We start from the raw sequence: 16,684 nt of genomic DNA on the forward strand, positions 1-16,684 counted from the left end.
ATGAATAAGAAACTGAAAACTATACCCAAAAATAACCCAATCAAAGAAAAAGTGTGAAAATCTCTTTTCTTGTTCTTTTTTGCCTACTTTGGATCTCAAAGCTTTGGAGTAGCGCGGCATCACTGCTATATTCGCTACTGGATCAGAGCAGGCATTTGTTGTTGTTTTTTTTTTTTTCCTTGCTTCATTCTTTACTTCTTTACTATTCTAAATTAACCAAGTTTCACCTTTATTCCCACTGATGTAGTTGAGTAAGCAGAGTAGTCTTTTGCTTAATTTCCTATGGCAGTCACTACTCTTTTAAGTGCATACTGATGCAGCAGCACACGCTTCTGATGTATAGAAAATAACATTTTTTATTGTTTTTAGACTGTTCATCAAAAGAGTTTTACTACTACACCTCAGTATCAATTAAAGTAAACTTATTATACTCCATATTTGATAAAACAATTCAATAGAAAACCTCATAACATTTCCCACACCCAAATTAAAGCCATTATTATCCTAAAATAAATTAAAATATTGTGTTTATTCACAATAATATAAAAGAGGTAAATGTAAAAAGGATTTACACATCAGAAAAATTTCAGCAAAAGCAGTAGTCTTCTGTCTTTCTGGATTTAGCTGCAGACTGTTTGCTTCCACTTAATAGACTGGTTGACTGTCAGGTATCCTAGACCTCTGCCTCTTGCACAATTCATCAGTTTGTCTTTTGTGCCATGAGATGAATTACTTCTAAGGTACCAGTGGCAATTGCAAATATTACTGTCCCATTGTTGAAGCAAAATTTCCATACTGTCATGACAGCTTAATTAAGCAGTGGCCTATTTTTATCTCCGTATCTTGCTCTGCCCTGTACCTATCTGCTTGGCCTCTCATTTGCCAGCTGGGAAGTACATCACAATACTCTTGTTTCTTATTAACACCCTTGACCACTGAAATCTTTTTATGTTGATCTTTTGATTTTCCAGTTTTCTGTGCCTTGTGCCTCAAGAAGCTAGAACCTCTCATCATTTACAGGAAGCAGAATTTGAATCATACATTCATGATGCTAAATCATTGGTAGGTCTGTAACACTTTCCCTTTATGTATTGAAAATATATATGTTATGTTATGAAAACTTGCATTTCCTGTATTGTCCTGAAAAGGAATTAAAGATTGCCTGAAGCATGTTGAAATTGTTTACCTGATTTTTTTTTTTTTTTTGACATTATAGTTGTCAGTCGGTCATGTTTAAAATTTTGCTGTCAAATTTAAGATTTTTTTCCATTGTACTATTGTCTTCTGTTTACTAATTTGAGTTAATTGTTTTGTCTGTTTATTTATTTAGTTGTGTCTTGGAAAGTTATTTTTAAGGTAATGTTTTCTTTTTAGTTTCAAGCCTGCTCTGCCTGTTCACTTCCTTGGGGTTGGCCACTATTGCTAAAGCCACTAGAATTATGTCACCCTGACAGAGAGTTCTATGAAGGCCATTTCCTAAAAGTTATGTTCAACAGACTATCTCAGATTTTGGACCAGGTATCAAAGTATCATTTTTGCATTTTCCTATGAAAAAATTACGATTATCTGAAATTCCAAAAACATGCCAGGCAGTATGTCATTTTCACATCTGATGCAGGTGATGTCTTTCACTCTTTTCAATGCAGCCTTATGAACTGAACTTGCAGATGACTTCTGTCCTTTCAAAACTTGCTGTATTCCCACATCCTCACTTGCATGAATATCTCCTTGATCCATATATCAATCTTAGACCAGGAGCCACATCTCTCTTCTCAGTACTAGTAAGGGTATGTATGGTGATAATAATAATTAGTACAATCTTGTCCATAATGTCCATCTTATACAGGAAAAAAAATCAGCTGAAATCTGGTTGGTATTACATTACGAGTGACATGTTTAGTTGAAAATAATAAAGAAATTCATACTGTTTGCAACCTTGCAACAGAGCCCTGTGTTTAATTTGTACCATAGACTTCTCATCTGTTATACAGGGTTAAGGATTTTTTTTATAGATTCCTTAAAGTATTTTTTTAAAAATTTCATTTTATAAGTAAACATTTATTGAAACATAAGCATTCTAATAATACACTTAAGTTCTTAACAGGTTTACATTCTTTGTCATTTTAATAATCATAGCATTTCACAACTAAATATGTGTAGAGTGGTATTTGCTTCTACTAAGAAAATGTACATTCCAAAAGTAATGCCAGAGAAAGTAAAAGAATATCAACCTAGCTTTACTATTTCAGCATTCTCTTTTAGGACTTCATTATCCATGATTTTCTTTATTAAACCATAACTTGGTTAATAAAGGAACCAGTTATTGTGCCCCAGCTCCATGAATGGCATGTCCTCTCTGTACAAAAAAATCTGTTTTTATACTGTTAGTTTTCAGCACAAAAAGTTTATTTTTTAGTAATATCATTTTAAAAGTACTGTGACTGCTGCAATCTAGAATATTCAAGCATAATTGTCAACTTTTTTTTTCTGAAGTGATTGAAGCAGTTCCTTGGGCTGGCAGCAGAAAATTACTAAGGAGATAGAGAGACATTATAAACAAAGCTGCTCATGGTAAAATTTGATGGGACTGGTTACATGTGGAATACTTTATAGTATGACTAGTTTAATAGTCTTGTAACAAGATAATTGAAAACGTCAGATAGAAAATGTCCCAGTGTAGCTTGCATCATACCAAATATAATACATACAGTAGATACTTCAGTTAATTTTCTGTTTAAAACAATTTTTTCACCAATAATTTAATCTCTTTCTGTATGCTGTTCTTGTTTAATGTAAAAGTTCTTTTATTTCCTAATGCTAGTGTTGAAAATGTCTTTAAATATGTAAATAAATTACTTATTTCATTCAAATAAAGGAAAATGCTGCAGAGCACACTTTACCAGTGTGAACCATTTTGATCCTTAGTATGCTTAATGTGTCAGTTTAACCCACATACCATAAAGATCTCAAAGCTGTCAACTGAAATTTGTTGTGGTGTAAGTGATATTCCCCATAAGATAATTTTGCATACTTCTCAAAATGTCACCTGGTCAGCTTTATCAGATGCTTATATTTCTGTAATACCGCAGAGAAAAGCCAAGCAAAATGACACCTTTTATTGGCTAACTAGAAAGATTACAATATGCAAGCTTTCGAGGCAACTCAGGCCCCTTCTTCAGGCAAGATGTAATCTGAGTTGCCTCGAAAGCTTGCATATTGTAATCTTTCTAGTTAGCCAATAAAAGGTGTCATTTTGCTTGGCTTTTCTCTACATTCATAATGGCTAACACGGTACAACACCCTAGTACTACTGTAATACCGCACAAATTAAGCGAACAGTGTTATAGTAAAAAAGTTTTGTTTTTTTTTTATTTTATTTTTTTTAACAATGTTTGATGCATGGAATTGAATGTAGTAAATGTCATACAAATACTACAAATCTTTAAACGGCAGCCCACCAACAACTAATTTAACACAAACATACTTAGACATATTCATAGACACCTCTTAAAGTCAAGATGAGAAATAGTTCTGTGTTAATGTTATTGTCATTTGCATGATGTTGCATTCATTTTGAAGTATTATGCCTTTTTCATCTAGTGTCATTTAAACTTAAATTGTGATTATTTACTGTCACATTATTTTTGTTTTTGGCCTTTGGAATTAAGATTGTAACCCATATGATTAAGAACACGTTTAAAACATGCAAGTTGGCTAAACACAGGTCTGCAGTTATTCTAAAAACACATGATGAACTCTTTCTAATTACTATGGTAGTGACATGTTAATGTTAGGAGCAGGTCAAATTCAGATACAAGTCATAGAACGGAGCATCTACTGCTTTCGGAGAGTCCATGAAACTAGTATATACAACATTAAACAAACTAAATTTAATTTACGCAGTGGATGTATTTACCACCAGTTTTCAGATACTGTATTTCTATATAAGTTTCCTTCCCAAACTAAAGTTTAAGCATATATTGTATATAAAACTCAACAAACAAGAAAATACTGTATCTTGGACTACCACAGTAGCAGCAGAATCAAGTGTAGGCTATCTTTTATAAAATCGATCTTCAGTCTCATTGTAAAGGCTAAGATATATAGGGTATCTTTTACATTTGTCAGCAAATCACTCCAGTCTTTGTTAGGTCTCCAGAAATTTTTGGTATGGTGGAGATTAACTGCGGTGTGTTGGCGCCCTGCCCGGGATTGGTTCCTGCCTTGCGCCCTGTGTTGGCTGGAATTGGCTCCAGCAGACCCCCGTGACCCTGTGTTCGGATTCAGCGGGTTGGAAAATGGATGGATGGATGGAGATTAACATATTTTTATACTATCAGTGTATCTCTTCCACCCTGACATGTGAAAAACATTAGCTAAAAAATAAGATTTGAATGGTCCAATTAAAAATAAGTAAATATTTGAATATATTTGAACTTACGTTAACAATTCTGGGCATTATACAAAAATGTTTGTACATCTGTTGTTTAAATACACGTCATAATAGAATTGCACTGTGGGGACACCAGCTGAGTGCAACAAGATCCACACAATGCTATCATAAGCACTTTGTGATTTGTAGAGGCACCATGAGTGGGGGAAAAAATGAATAATGTAATGGAGCATGTTGAAACATTGTGGGAAAATGTTGCACATCTATAAATTGCAAACTTGCATTATGTTTGATTAATTATAAACAAAATGATATGTTTTCTAGCTGGGAGGTATAGCCTTTGAAAATGGAGTGGAAACAGTTAGTGGGCATTTGTTTATGAAGTACAGTATGTCCTGCATACATTCTTACAGTTTTTTTTGCATAGTTTGGGAATGTTTTTAGAGACAATAATTGGATTGTGTTAAAGTTAGAATTGTTTTGGTTTATTTTAGATTAATAAACAGTTTTTGTTTTAACATTTTTGTGTCAGTTATTTTTGCATACTTGGACTTGCAGGTCATTGGAGAGCTCATGCAGAGGATTCAGAATATTCCTAGCTTTTCAGAAAAGCTGGTGCTTGTTCGCAAACAGCTGATGGGGTTGGAGCCAGAAACAATGTGAGTATCAAATGTGAAAAATAGTGTGAAAATTAATAAAAAAAAATCTTTTTTCATAAACCGAGTCATAGTACATTCCACATTATTTGATTGTTGAATCTTTGTCTTTTGTTTTAAAGAATTAGGCACATGCCCTTGTAATTTTCCACCTCAAAATGTGTTTTTGTGATTTTTTTATTTATTTATTTATTTTTTTATTTTGTGTATTTTGTACAATTCAGCTTTGTTATAAAAATGCTAGGTGCCATTCTGTGGCTATGTCCACACTACTATGTTTTCATTTAAAAACGGTGTTTAAACCAAAACAAGCTCCATCCATTCTAATGCTTTCAGGTCATTTATGAAAGTATCTCCGTCCACACTAAAATGACTGGACGTTCGCCTACATTGGGCATGTTGCAGATGGGCAGAAAAATCCTTAAAAGGGTCATAATCTTGTTGGCCAAGGCATTTATTGCAAAACAGTAGTGACTGGTAAATTATTTGCCTTTCCCACATGTATGCAGCATTCAAACTGTATAAAATGCAATTTAGATGCATCAGGTAAGCAACACAACAAGCACCATTAAACGTAACCTTTCTCTGCCAGCTTTGTTGATATATGGTTTTCTTCCATGAAGGGTGTGCAGTCAGGAATTAGACTATGTAATTAGAAGGATCCATTCAGGGAAGTGCTAAATAATAAGCACAAGCAATCAGGGTGCAAATAAAGTGTATTTTTGAAAAAATTCTCCATTTTCTGGGACAGTGGGTACAAAAGGTGCAAATGGAGACTGATGTCTGCATTTTGAAATGAAATTGTAGTAATGTGGAAGGGTATTCAGCATGACACTTGCTTCCTGGAAATTCACTTATTTATGCATATTAATCTAGGTGAATACAGACACAATAGCATCTCTTTCTCCTTATAATAACTGAAAATGAAATCCTATGAAAAAGATAGGCCAAGCTTGTAAAGTTTGTTATGAGTTTTCTTCAGCTGGTGGTGTTCATTTTCCATCCATTGGCAAGTTTTCAGCTTTTCTCCAGGGCTTCTGACTTCTTTATTCCAGAACTGAACAATTTGGCAAAGACTCATTTTAAAATTCACATACATGTATTTATTGATGTTGTTAAAAGTACCCTGTTTATCATCTCTTGTAACTTTAAAAGCCCCTATCACCTATTTGATTTCCATGGGTGTTTCTAGAAGCATCTGTGCTAAACATGTATTTGTTCATAGAAAAAAAGCAACATATTAAACACTTATTGCTATACTGCCAAAGCATATGCAAAAAACGATTGTCTTCACAGATCACTGTAACATACTAAATAGAGATTGTAATGGACTTAACTAAAACTGCAAACCATGCCAGGTGTAATTGGTCACCGGGTAATATAAGGGTGTAGTACATTAAGTTGCTTCTGTCCACTGTGCACATGTTGACTATATCCATTACTGTATGATACCTGCTGTTATGATTCCTTCGAGACACAAGACTGCCAACATATAATGGGAAGCTGTGAGCAAATGCATTGTGGACTGTAGTGAACCTCATGAGCACTGCTGAACCCACCTACAATAAGCACACTCCTTTTGATTGCATTCCATATCTTTCAACCAATACTTACCCTCCTGTGTCCAAGCTGAATTACTGACTGACCAGAAGTGACTCAAACCCTGGATCAACTAGTGCGAATGCCCTGAGACTCACTATCATGTTAGGAGTACCCTTTGGAGCTTCAAGAAACCTCTTCCTGGCACTCCCCCTAGTGGCCTCAGGTTTTTCTCCAATCCTAGTCCCCTGGTTTCTTTTAATAGAGCAGACAGGTTGTCTGGCCCAGTAACTGGTACAAAGGTAGTACTAAGGGCTCCTTCCACCAACTCTCATAAGGGGGAGAACCTTCCTGTGCTTTTGTATGTTTTACAGAATCCTTTCAGTTACAGTTCTCCTGAAAGTATCTTATTTACTTGGCTCCTTATTACCACTCCCTTGCAGTATACCTACTGTATTACTGCCACAGCGTCATGTTGTCAATGCCAGTCAGAGTCATGCAGGAACCTGACTACTCATTACATAGAGTCCTGTTTTGGCTACAGTACTGGTCGTAATGTGGCATCTATTTATGCTTTACACTTTTAAGAATTCATGCATAAGTGTACTTTATAACTTGTGCATTACAGAGAGCTTAGCAGAGATCTGAGTGGTCCAGACTGTATTAACTCAATTTATGCAGGATACAGAAGGTCTTAATTTGACCTTGTATTGAATTAAGTAATTACTTTTAACTAATTGCAAGACAGTGAAAGTACAAAGGCAGTCTGCAGGAATTAAACACATTTTAGATCAGTTCATTTAAAGGGAGTGACTGAAATAGCAAAGCAGACAACAGACTTCCAGGTAAAGACTGGGAGAAGAGGAAATAAATTGTGGATAATATTGTCAGCGATGCCTAAGAATCGTGAAGTAGCCTCTTATTTGGGGCAGAGAATCAGTAAAGGCATCCCAGAGCCAATGCATGATGTAGGGTCTAAGCGAGGCATGCGGAGATACTCTGTGAAGCAATAAACTGTTTGTTTCATTTAGTTACCCATGACTTTTGGCAAGTAATTGAGTCTCCTCTTGCTACTCATCGTTTCTAACATATAAAGTTTTATCTTAAGCACCACAACATTCCTCACCTGTATAGATGTTTAAAATAACAAACCACTATAATGGCCAAACAGTATTTATTTGGAACAACACCCTGTTTACCACTTTATAGCCATATTTGTTTTGTTTTTTTTTTTTGGTAAAACATACTGTTTTATGTCATAGTGCAAACCTGTGATGTTACTACTGTATGTGTCCCCTTTTCCTATGCTATACAAGCTGGTAAGAAAGACAGGTTTACTTAAAACACGCATACTTATTATTTATTTATTTTTTTATATCAACTGATGAAGGGCCAAATTGATAACACACTTGTCTCTGCTTGAACAAAACAAAGAGGCAGGCTTCTGGCATATCATATATATTCAGTAAGCACACAGTCAATAATGTTTATGTGATTTTTATTATTTTTTTGTTTTAGATGATGTAGCAACCAGATTCTATACCAGTGTATAATATTCAGTATATTAATTATATGAGTTTAGGTGCATCACTTTGTGTGTGTGTGTTTTTTTTGTTTTCTTTCCCATCTCCAAATTGAAGCAAGAGCAGTGCTGGTCAGCAGTTGTAACAAGATTTGTCTTAATCCCAGTATTTATATTCTGATCCATTGTAAGTCAAACTGAATTTCACTATTTTATTTATCATTAATATTCTTTAATTAAAGGTGAATGTTTTTGCTAGGTTCACTGCTTTCTTCCTTCAAAACTTTGTATTACAATTTACATACTTTGATTCTCTGTGTTTATTTTGTGCACTTTTCAGGGTAGTAAAGTTGTTACAAGTAAAGCTGACAGCACATTATACATGACTTCTAGTTGGAAGGAGTGTTAAATTTAATGACTGCAATCTCATCACCTTGAGGAAGTCCAACTATCCAACTAGGAATTGCAGGGGTTGACAAATTATAGGACTCCTTTCTCTAGTGATGGTTATCTTATCTCTACATTTTATTAGTTCATTGTTCTCTTCTTTCCGGTTTAATTCATCTAAGGTTTATTAAGTTTGCTAACATTTGAACAAAAAGGTTAAGATAAAAGAAAAGAATAAATTTGCTATCCCAATATAAGCTAGAGTATTTTTCAGTTTCTTTGTTACACCTTGCCTGATGATGGGGTCTTAGCTGCCTTGAAAGCTTGCATTTGTAATCTAGTTAGACGATAAAAGGTGTCATTTCACCCTACTTTCTCCTGTATCAATCTATGGCTAACACGGTACAACACTCTACTGCTGTGACTCCTGTAAGAGAGATCTTTTTTGTAATACTTTAGCATTATGGACTCTTAGGCTCATAAGATCTTTTCACTGTCTTAAATAAGCTATTATTGTTCTAAAGATGCAGCTGTGCTGCTCTTGTCCTTGAATAAGTGCCAAAGTTTACCACCTAAAATGGTTCCCCTAGATTGTGTTTATGTTATATATTTGGAATTGACCTACTTGATTTCTGTGTGCTTATTAAGTGTACACTGATCAGTCACAACATTAAAACCACTGATGGGTGACATGAATAAGATTGATTATCTCATCACAATGACACCTAACAAGGGGTGGGACATATGAGGCAGCAAGTGAACAGTTAGTTCTTGAAGGTTATGTGTTAGAAGTAGGGAAAAAAAGGACAAGTGTTAGGATCTGAGTGACTTTGATAAGGGGTAGATGACTGGGTCACAGCATCTCCAAAATGGTAGGTCTTGTAGATTGTTCTGAGTATGCAGTGGTTAGTACCTACCCAAAGTGATTCAAGCAAGGACAACAGATGAACTGGTGTTACGGTCATGGGGACTAAAGGCTCATTGATCTGCATGGGGAATGAAGGCCAGCCCATCTGATTTGATCCTGAAGAAGAGGTACTGTAGCACCAATTGCTGTGAAGCTTAATGCTGGCCATGAGAGAGATTTAGAGCACACTGTGTACAGTATGGCAGCATGTGGTGTAGACACAGAGCAATTAGAGTGCCCTGCTGATCCTTGTTAGCCCAAAAGATGGCTACAGTGGATACTTGAGCACCAGAACTGGACCATGGAGCAGTGCAAGAAAGTGGCCTGGTCTGATGAACCATGTTTTCTTTTAGATCATGTGGATGGCTAGGTACCTGTGCATCATTTTCCCGGGAAGGAGATGACAGCAGACACGCTAGAGCTGGGGTTCTTAGCCTGAGGTCCATGGGTTTCAGGGGGTCCATGAGTGTCAGATAAAAATTAACATTTATATTCACTATACAGCCCAGTACTTTTGATGTAGAGTAGATGTAGTAGTAGTCATAATGGTAGTAGAAAACGTCGTAGTAGTAGTAGATCTGTTTTAATTTACACAAGAGGATTGTATTTCATAATTATAATACGTGGCCAATACTTTTTACATAAAAAGGAATTTTTTTTTAGATTGTTTACATTAGAGTTTAATAATACTTTGTGTATCAAATCTCGATAAATAAAATACTTTATATTCATTGCATGTAAAGTTGTGTTTATATGAATATTTCTTTGCTTTCATCAGATTCTTAAAAAGGTCTGTGACTCAAAAAAGGTTAAGAATCACTGCGCTAGAGGAAGAAGGCAAGCTGGCAGAGGGCAGTGTGATTCTGTGAATAATGTTATGTTGGGCCCGGGCATTCATATGGATGTTATTTTGGCACATAACACCTACCTAAAAATTGCTGCAGACCATGTACACCCCTTCATATTATTCCCTGAAAGCAGTGGCTTCTTTCACCAGGATAATTCATTGTGCCACACTGTGAAAACTGTTCAGGAACATGACAGAGAATCCAAAGTATTGATCTGACATCCAAATTCCCCAGATCTCAGTGATGGAAAAACAAGTTCGATCCATGGAGACCCCTTTGTAACCTTTTTTTTTTCTTTCTTTATTTCACCTTATACAGTTTCTTGTATTAGGAATTTCTTAGTTTTCACATACTCCTTGTGGTCAGAGTGCAGGAACAGCCATTGTACAGCACCCCTGGAGCAATTGCAGGTTAAGGGTCTTGCTCAAGGGCACAGCAGGATCTCCTTTCGCAGTAATGGGGATTCGAACCGGCAACCTTCCGGATACCAGAGCAGAACCTTCGCCACAGTAATGCCATTCTTTCATTACTAAACATTACTTAAAGCTTACATTACTTTACAGATCTGCTGCTAACATCTTGATGTCAGATACCATGGGACACTTGCAGAGGTCTTGTGGTGCCCATGACTTCATGGGTCAAAGTTGTCTTGGCAGCACGAGTGGGACCTACACAACATTGGGCAGGTGGTTTTATTGTTATGGCTGAACAGTGTATGTTGATGAAGTAATGTTTAATAATAAGACCTTATAAAAAACCTTTGCCGAACAAAGAAACTTTAGTATAATGGTGTTTTGCAGTGCTAAATTTAAGTTAAGCTCCTAAGATATTTTAGAGAAATTAAACCTATATAAACTGTATATAATTGCTGGAGTCTGACAAGCCTTTGTGAATGAGAGCAGTGCTGAATCAGGGACTGAGGATATTCCCTTACAATCCATAGAGACCTTTCAGCACTGCTTCAAATTTCCAATATATCATGAGTACACGGCATGCTGCCGACCAATTAGCATGCTGCCTGACAGCAGTTATGCCTGCATGAAGGTTCTCCTGGTATGGCGAGTTTATCCACAATCTCAGCCCTTTTATTTTTCTTTTTCAATTCTCTCATGATATAACAAACACAAAACATCCGACTATTTGACCCTCTCTACTGCTTGCAAGGTCCAGAACACCCACAGTACTTTTCTACTCACGATCACATTGTTCTTCCAGTTGAGCACTTTTTGGATGTTAGCTCTTACACACATAAGAACCCACACTTACAACTTAAGGATTTAAGGTTGTAGAACAGTCTTGATACTCTCACTGGGAATGTTCAACTACGCAATTAGCGATTGCAGGAGAGTTACGCAACTGACTGTGATTGGCTAAGATCTTGTCAGTGAACTCTTGTCACTAAATGACACTAAAAGTGGGGTGGGTGCTTTACACAACTGCTAAAAGACATTTTCTTAATTCATTGGGTTCTTTTTGTGTCCCTATTGTTTTCATAGGCTGGAACACATAACTCTCCTGAAAGGCGTTACTATCCTTGAGGAGTTCTGCAAAGAGCTGGCAGCAATTGCATTTGTCAAACACTCTGCTAAAGAACAATAAGGTTCTTTAATGTAAACTGAGCTGTAGGAACTCATGTGCTTTCTGTTGTTATTCAGGTAAATTCTGTGATTTGTATGATTGTAAAATATAAACAATTATATAAAAAAAAAAAAAACAAGAATGTATAATGGTAAAATCTTGTGTGGATTTTTTTAAATGTCTACCTAAGATATTTGTGACACCTCTTAATCACAAAGAGAAATGCATTTATAGTTAGCGGATATTTTATTTTTTATAGTTTATGTAATAAATGCATTTTTTTTTTGGTAAATGTGTTTTAACTTGTGACTCTACTGGCTTATTTTATTTCCAAAGGAGACTTGAACTGCTGTAATTTAAAAAGTGAGTTTTAAATACATTTTTTGTCTTTATGATCATCTGTCATCAAAGGCTGTGGTGTATTCATGAATAATATAAATATTTCAAATCAATTTTGTGGAACTATACACATATGGTGTTTTTAGAAGAACTTGATAGTAAGGTATCAATGTTTGATTGCTATTTTAGAATATTTTTTTATTTATATTTTTATTCTGTATTATAAATTAATAATGGTGTACTACTGTATATGTGATGGGCTTTGTAATCATAGGGATTTTAAATCTTTAATATAATGCGGACAAAAGAACAGGTATTTTAAATGCTATTGATGTCGATTTGTATTGTCAGAGAATCCACACAAGTTCACTTTTCTGGCCCTAAACTTCAGATTACATCTTTGAGTTTCCACACAGTAACTGAATTCCTTGTCAGTGTTAACACTTACACTGTCTAAAGTTAAATTCTTTTGTCATGTGTGTATGTTTAGCAATGCCAATATGATTGTACTATACAAATATCCCTTCAAACAAATCATTCACTGCCTTTTAAGATATGTAAATAATTTTAAGCATTTGACACTTTTCTCCATTAAATTTTTTAAAAGATAGAGTCTTTTGGGTTGGAATTTATTAACAGATACAGCTAATTACAGAATGAATATTTCCTAAAGAAAGAAAATGATTTTCTATATGTACTATTAACAATTAGATGGGATGTAGTTAGAAAAAAATTAAATAGGAAAAAATATTAACATTAGTAAACAGTATTTAAAGTATTGTGCCCACTGCTTCTGGGACATACACTGGCCCCCTGCTACCTTGTGAGGTTATGCTGCACTTTATCATTGCTTTCACATTAGCATACTGAAAATGTTTTATTATGCATTTTGTGATTGCCTTTCAAGTCTGCTTATGGCTCACAGAATATGAGGCCAGTTAGGCCTTTGGGCATTGCTTTACAGATTTCTTCTAATCATGCAAAATGGGTCTCTTTCACTGGAAGCAATAAAAGAAAACTAAGGCAGCTAGACAGTAGTGCTGGTACTCCTAGAAAGTCATCTGAAGTAATTCTAACAAATTCACAAAAGTTGGCTTCACAATGGAAGTGACTGCAGTATGCTACCAATGAAATGCCACTTTTACTTTGTACCTCATTTGAATAATTCTAAATTAAAAATGATCCAAGTCACCATACAGGGAAATCTTGCTTTTGTTTTCAGCAATGCAGGTAGAAAACATTTAATGGATTTTTTATATAGTAATCCCTCGCTATATCGTGCTTCGCCTTTCGCGGCTTCACTCCATCGCGGATTTTATATGTAAGCATATTTAAATATATATCGCGGATTTTTCGCTGCTTCGCGGGTTTCTGAGGACAATGGGTCTTTTAATTTCTGGTACATGCTTCCTCAGTTGGTTTGCCCAGTTGATTTCATACAAGGGACGCTATTGGCAGATGGCTGAGAAGCTACCGCTTCGCATACTTAAAAGCACGAAGGGCACGTATTGATTTTTTTATCTGTCTCTCTCTATCTCTCTTTCTCTCTCTCTCTGCTCCTGACGGAGGGGGTGTGAGCTGCCGCCTTCAACAGCTTTGTGCCGCGGTGCTTCGCATACTTAAAAGCCAAACAGCCCTATTGATTTGTTCGCTCCTTTGAAGAGGAAGATATGTTTGCATTCTTTTAATTGTGAGACTGAACTGTCATCTCTGTCTTGTCATGGAGCACAGTTTAAACTTTTGAAAAAGAGACAAATGTTTGTTTGCAGTGTTTGAATAACGTTCCTGTCTCTCTACAACCTCCTGTGTTTCTGCGCAAATCTGTGACCCAAGCATGACAATATAAAAATAACCATATAAACATATGGTTTCTACTTCGCGGATTTTCTTATTTCGCGGGTGGCTCTGGAACGCAATCCTCGCGATGGAGGAGGGATTACTGTAGTGCACTTTATATTACTCAACAGAACTTCAAATGAAAAATTATGTAGTTAAAACCAAAACCAGCATGGCATAAAAACTATGAGGAGATCGATATTTTTTGGTCAGTGTACACATTGCGGAGTCCTTACAGTAAATCTTTTAAGACCCTGTAATAGCATTATAAACCTGTTTAACACCAGTTGACACTTTCACTGAACAACCCAGCTGTACAGTATGTGACGTTTTGAGACTAATGAATACATAAATACTTAGGCCTCTTATGTGTAACTAAATTATCAAGTGGTTCAAACTAAATCATTTCTTCTGAGCAGGTTACTGATTCTGGATTTGCTGTAAACATCAACTTATTTCCTTTTTCTTGGTTGTCTGCAGATTTGCAGTTGTTGACTTCCTGTTGTTGAACAGCCTCCATTAACCTGAATAATTTGTAATTGTACAGTTTGAGATGTGTTCTTGTACTTAATGCTTGTTGCTGACCAATTATTGCATTTGCCTAAATTTAGAAAATCCAAACAATTAGGAAAGTGACTAGATATTCCAGACTTCTGCAGAAGATGTCAATTAGAAACAGAAACAATTACTTTGGTCTGTGGCAATTTGTTGCTTTAATTTAGGGATTCAAGCAAGTCAAAGCAATGAAAATAAAGCTGTGCAGTGCATAAAACTAAGCCTTCAAAGACAATAATGAGTACATTATTTTTTATATATTGCTTTGTTCAAATCCAAAACAGGTAAAAAGGCAATATACATTTGTTAACTTATAAAAAATAAAACTGGGCTTACGGAGTCAGATTAGCACCATTCATAGTGATTATGAAGGGACTGTACTATTATTTTTCTTCTAATGCGATAGCTTAATAGACTATGAATCAGTAATTTCAACTTTAATTTCCCCTCAATCAATTTTAAAGTACATTTGAGTAATGAAAGTAGGCTATGATATTGTATACTAAAACATTTTCCTGTCAGCTAATGAAAAACAACTTTAAAATTCTCAAAAATAAAGTGTACAACAGAATGTTTCACTGCTTGGAAGGAAATTAGACTTTTTTTCCTGTGACATCATTACAAAGAAATGCGGCTGAAAATCTGCTGTTAAAGACTATTACTTGTGTAAACAATATTTTGTGAATATACACTGTACATTTGCCTTTTTACAATAAAATTACTGTACATAAGGTTAGAAATCAATTAGTAGCAATGAAAATACGCACGTTAACAGTTATAAAGCCTATGTTATTTCTAGAATAAAATCAAAGCACAAAAGAAGTTCGGTGGTAGACATTTTTGAGAGCAGTTCAATAAAAACAATAAAACAGCCAGGCATATATATATACATGTATATAGCAAAGAATAAAAGATTTATATACTGTAACTATTGTTTAAAACCTTCTTTTTAGTATTACATGGTCAAGTGCAGCCAGAGTCTATCCACTTGGCACAAGGCAGAAATTGACCCTGGAAATAATTCAAGTTCATCGCAGTGCATTTTCACAGTTTGGCACTTAACAAAACAACAGATATTTGTATTATCAGAAATTTGAACCCATGTTACTGGAGCTATGAAGTAGCCACCTTAAATGAAGCCTTTGTTTAATTAAATAAATATGTGACACACACATATATCAGGCAAATACGTAAAAAAACAAGATGATTAAACAAATAATTAATAACAGATGGGAGTGTGGTAGGAGGGCGAGTGCCAAACTCTCATTTTGTTATTTAGTAGAGTGAACCATTTTACAGCACACTAGTACAGTACTGACACACGACAGTTTTGAAAGACTGAAATCTTGTATTAACAAATTTTGCTACCCCATCCTTATAGAGGGCCACCTGTAAAAGAGTGTGTAGCCCAGGGAAATTGAGCCACTGTGGTGCCCATATTATGGCTCATATGTGTAAAACGAATGTTATTAAAAAAAAAAAAAAAAAAATTTGTGCTTGAAGGTGGGAATTTTATTGTCAGATAGAAATTGACACTTTTTATGTATTATGTATCAAAGCAATTTTTTGGCCACGAGATGCTTTAGATTACATTATTAAATAATTTCAGTACATTATGAGTCATTTAAATATTAGTGTTCTTTGTGCAAAATATAAGGTTTATTTACAAGAATCATTGCAGATTATTTTCAAAATTGAACTTTGCAAACTTTCACTGCAGTGAACTTGTCTATCAAGTGCTCATAATCCAACTTTCTGCAGGTTACTTTTCAATGAGGATTATAGAAAATTCATTTAATACCTCGAGACAAAGGTGTTTTTTTTTTTTTTTAAAAAATTGCAAATGTTAAATCCCTTTCTGTTGAAGATTCATAAAAACAGAATCAGCCCAATGCTATTTACAGTGCTTGTTAAACAACTGCAGTTTTTCTTGCCTAGTGCAACAGATGTGACTGGGACCTGGTTTTCTAGTGAATTTTATAAATAGTCCCACATTGGGGCAGGACAGAAGTCAAATAAAATTAAAATGTGGAATTTTATCTTTCAATTTATGATACGTTTATATATATATATATATATATATATATATATATATATATATATATATATATATATATATATATA

At 34.9% G+C, this 16,684-nt stretch overlaps 1 protein-coding gene across 3 annotated transcripts in view; it reads left to right on the forward strand.

Moving 5' to 3' along the window:
- The window catches only part of fhip2b (FHF complex subunit HOOK interacting protein 2B), a 58,880-nt gene extending 46,598 nt beyond the window's left edge, over positions 1-12,282 (forward strand). For 2 of the 3 annotated variants that reach the window (XM_028803307.2, XM_051922132.1), the window contains 5 exons: positions 972-1,062; positions 1,375-1,518; positions 1,647-1,787; positions 4,952-5,052; positions 11,749-12,282. In XM_028803307.2, coding sequence (XP_028659140.1) covers positions 972-1,062; positions 1,375-1,518; positions 1,647-1,787; positions 4,952-5,052; positions 11,749-11,851 — 580 coding nt within the window. In that variant the 3' untranslated portion in view covers positions 11,852-12,282. The remainder of the gene's footprint in view (positions 1-971; positions 1,063-1,374; positions 1,519-1,646; positions 1,788-4,951; positions 5,053-11,748) is intronic. The other variant, XM_051922127.1, reaches the window with a different exon arrangement.
- Positions 12,283-16,684: the final 4,402 nt, after the last annotated feature.

Source organism: Erpetoichthys calabaricus, chromosome 1 (assembly GCF_900747795.2).
Source record: "Erpetoichthys calabaricus chromosome 1, fErpCal1.3, whole genome shotgun sequence".
In the NCBI taxonomy this organism is placed as follows: Eukaryota; Metazoa; Chordata; class Cladistia; order Polypteriformes; family Polypteridae; genus Erpetoichthys; species Erpetoichthys calabaricus.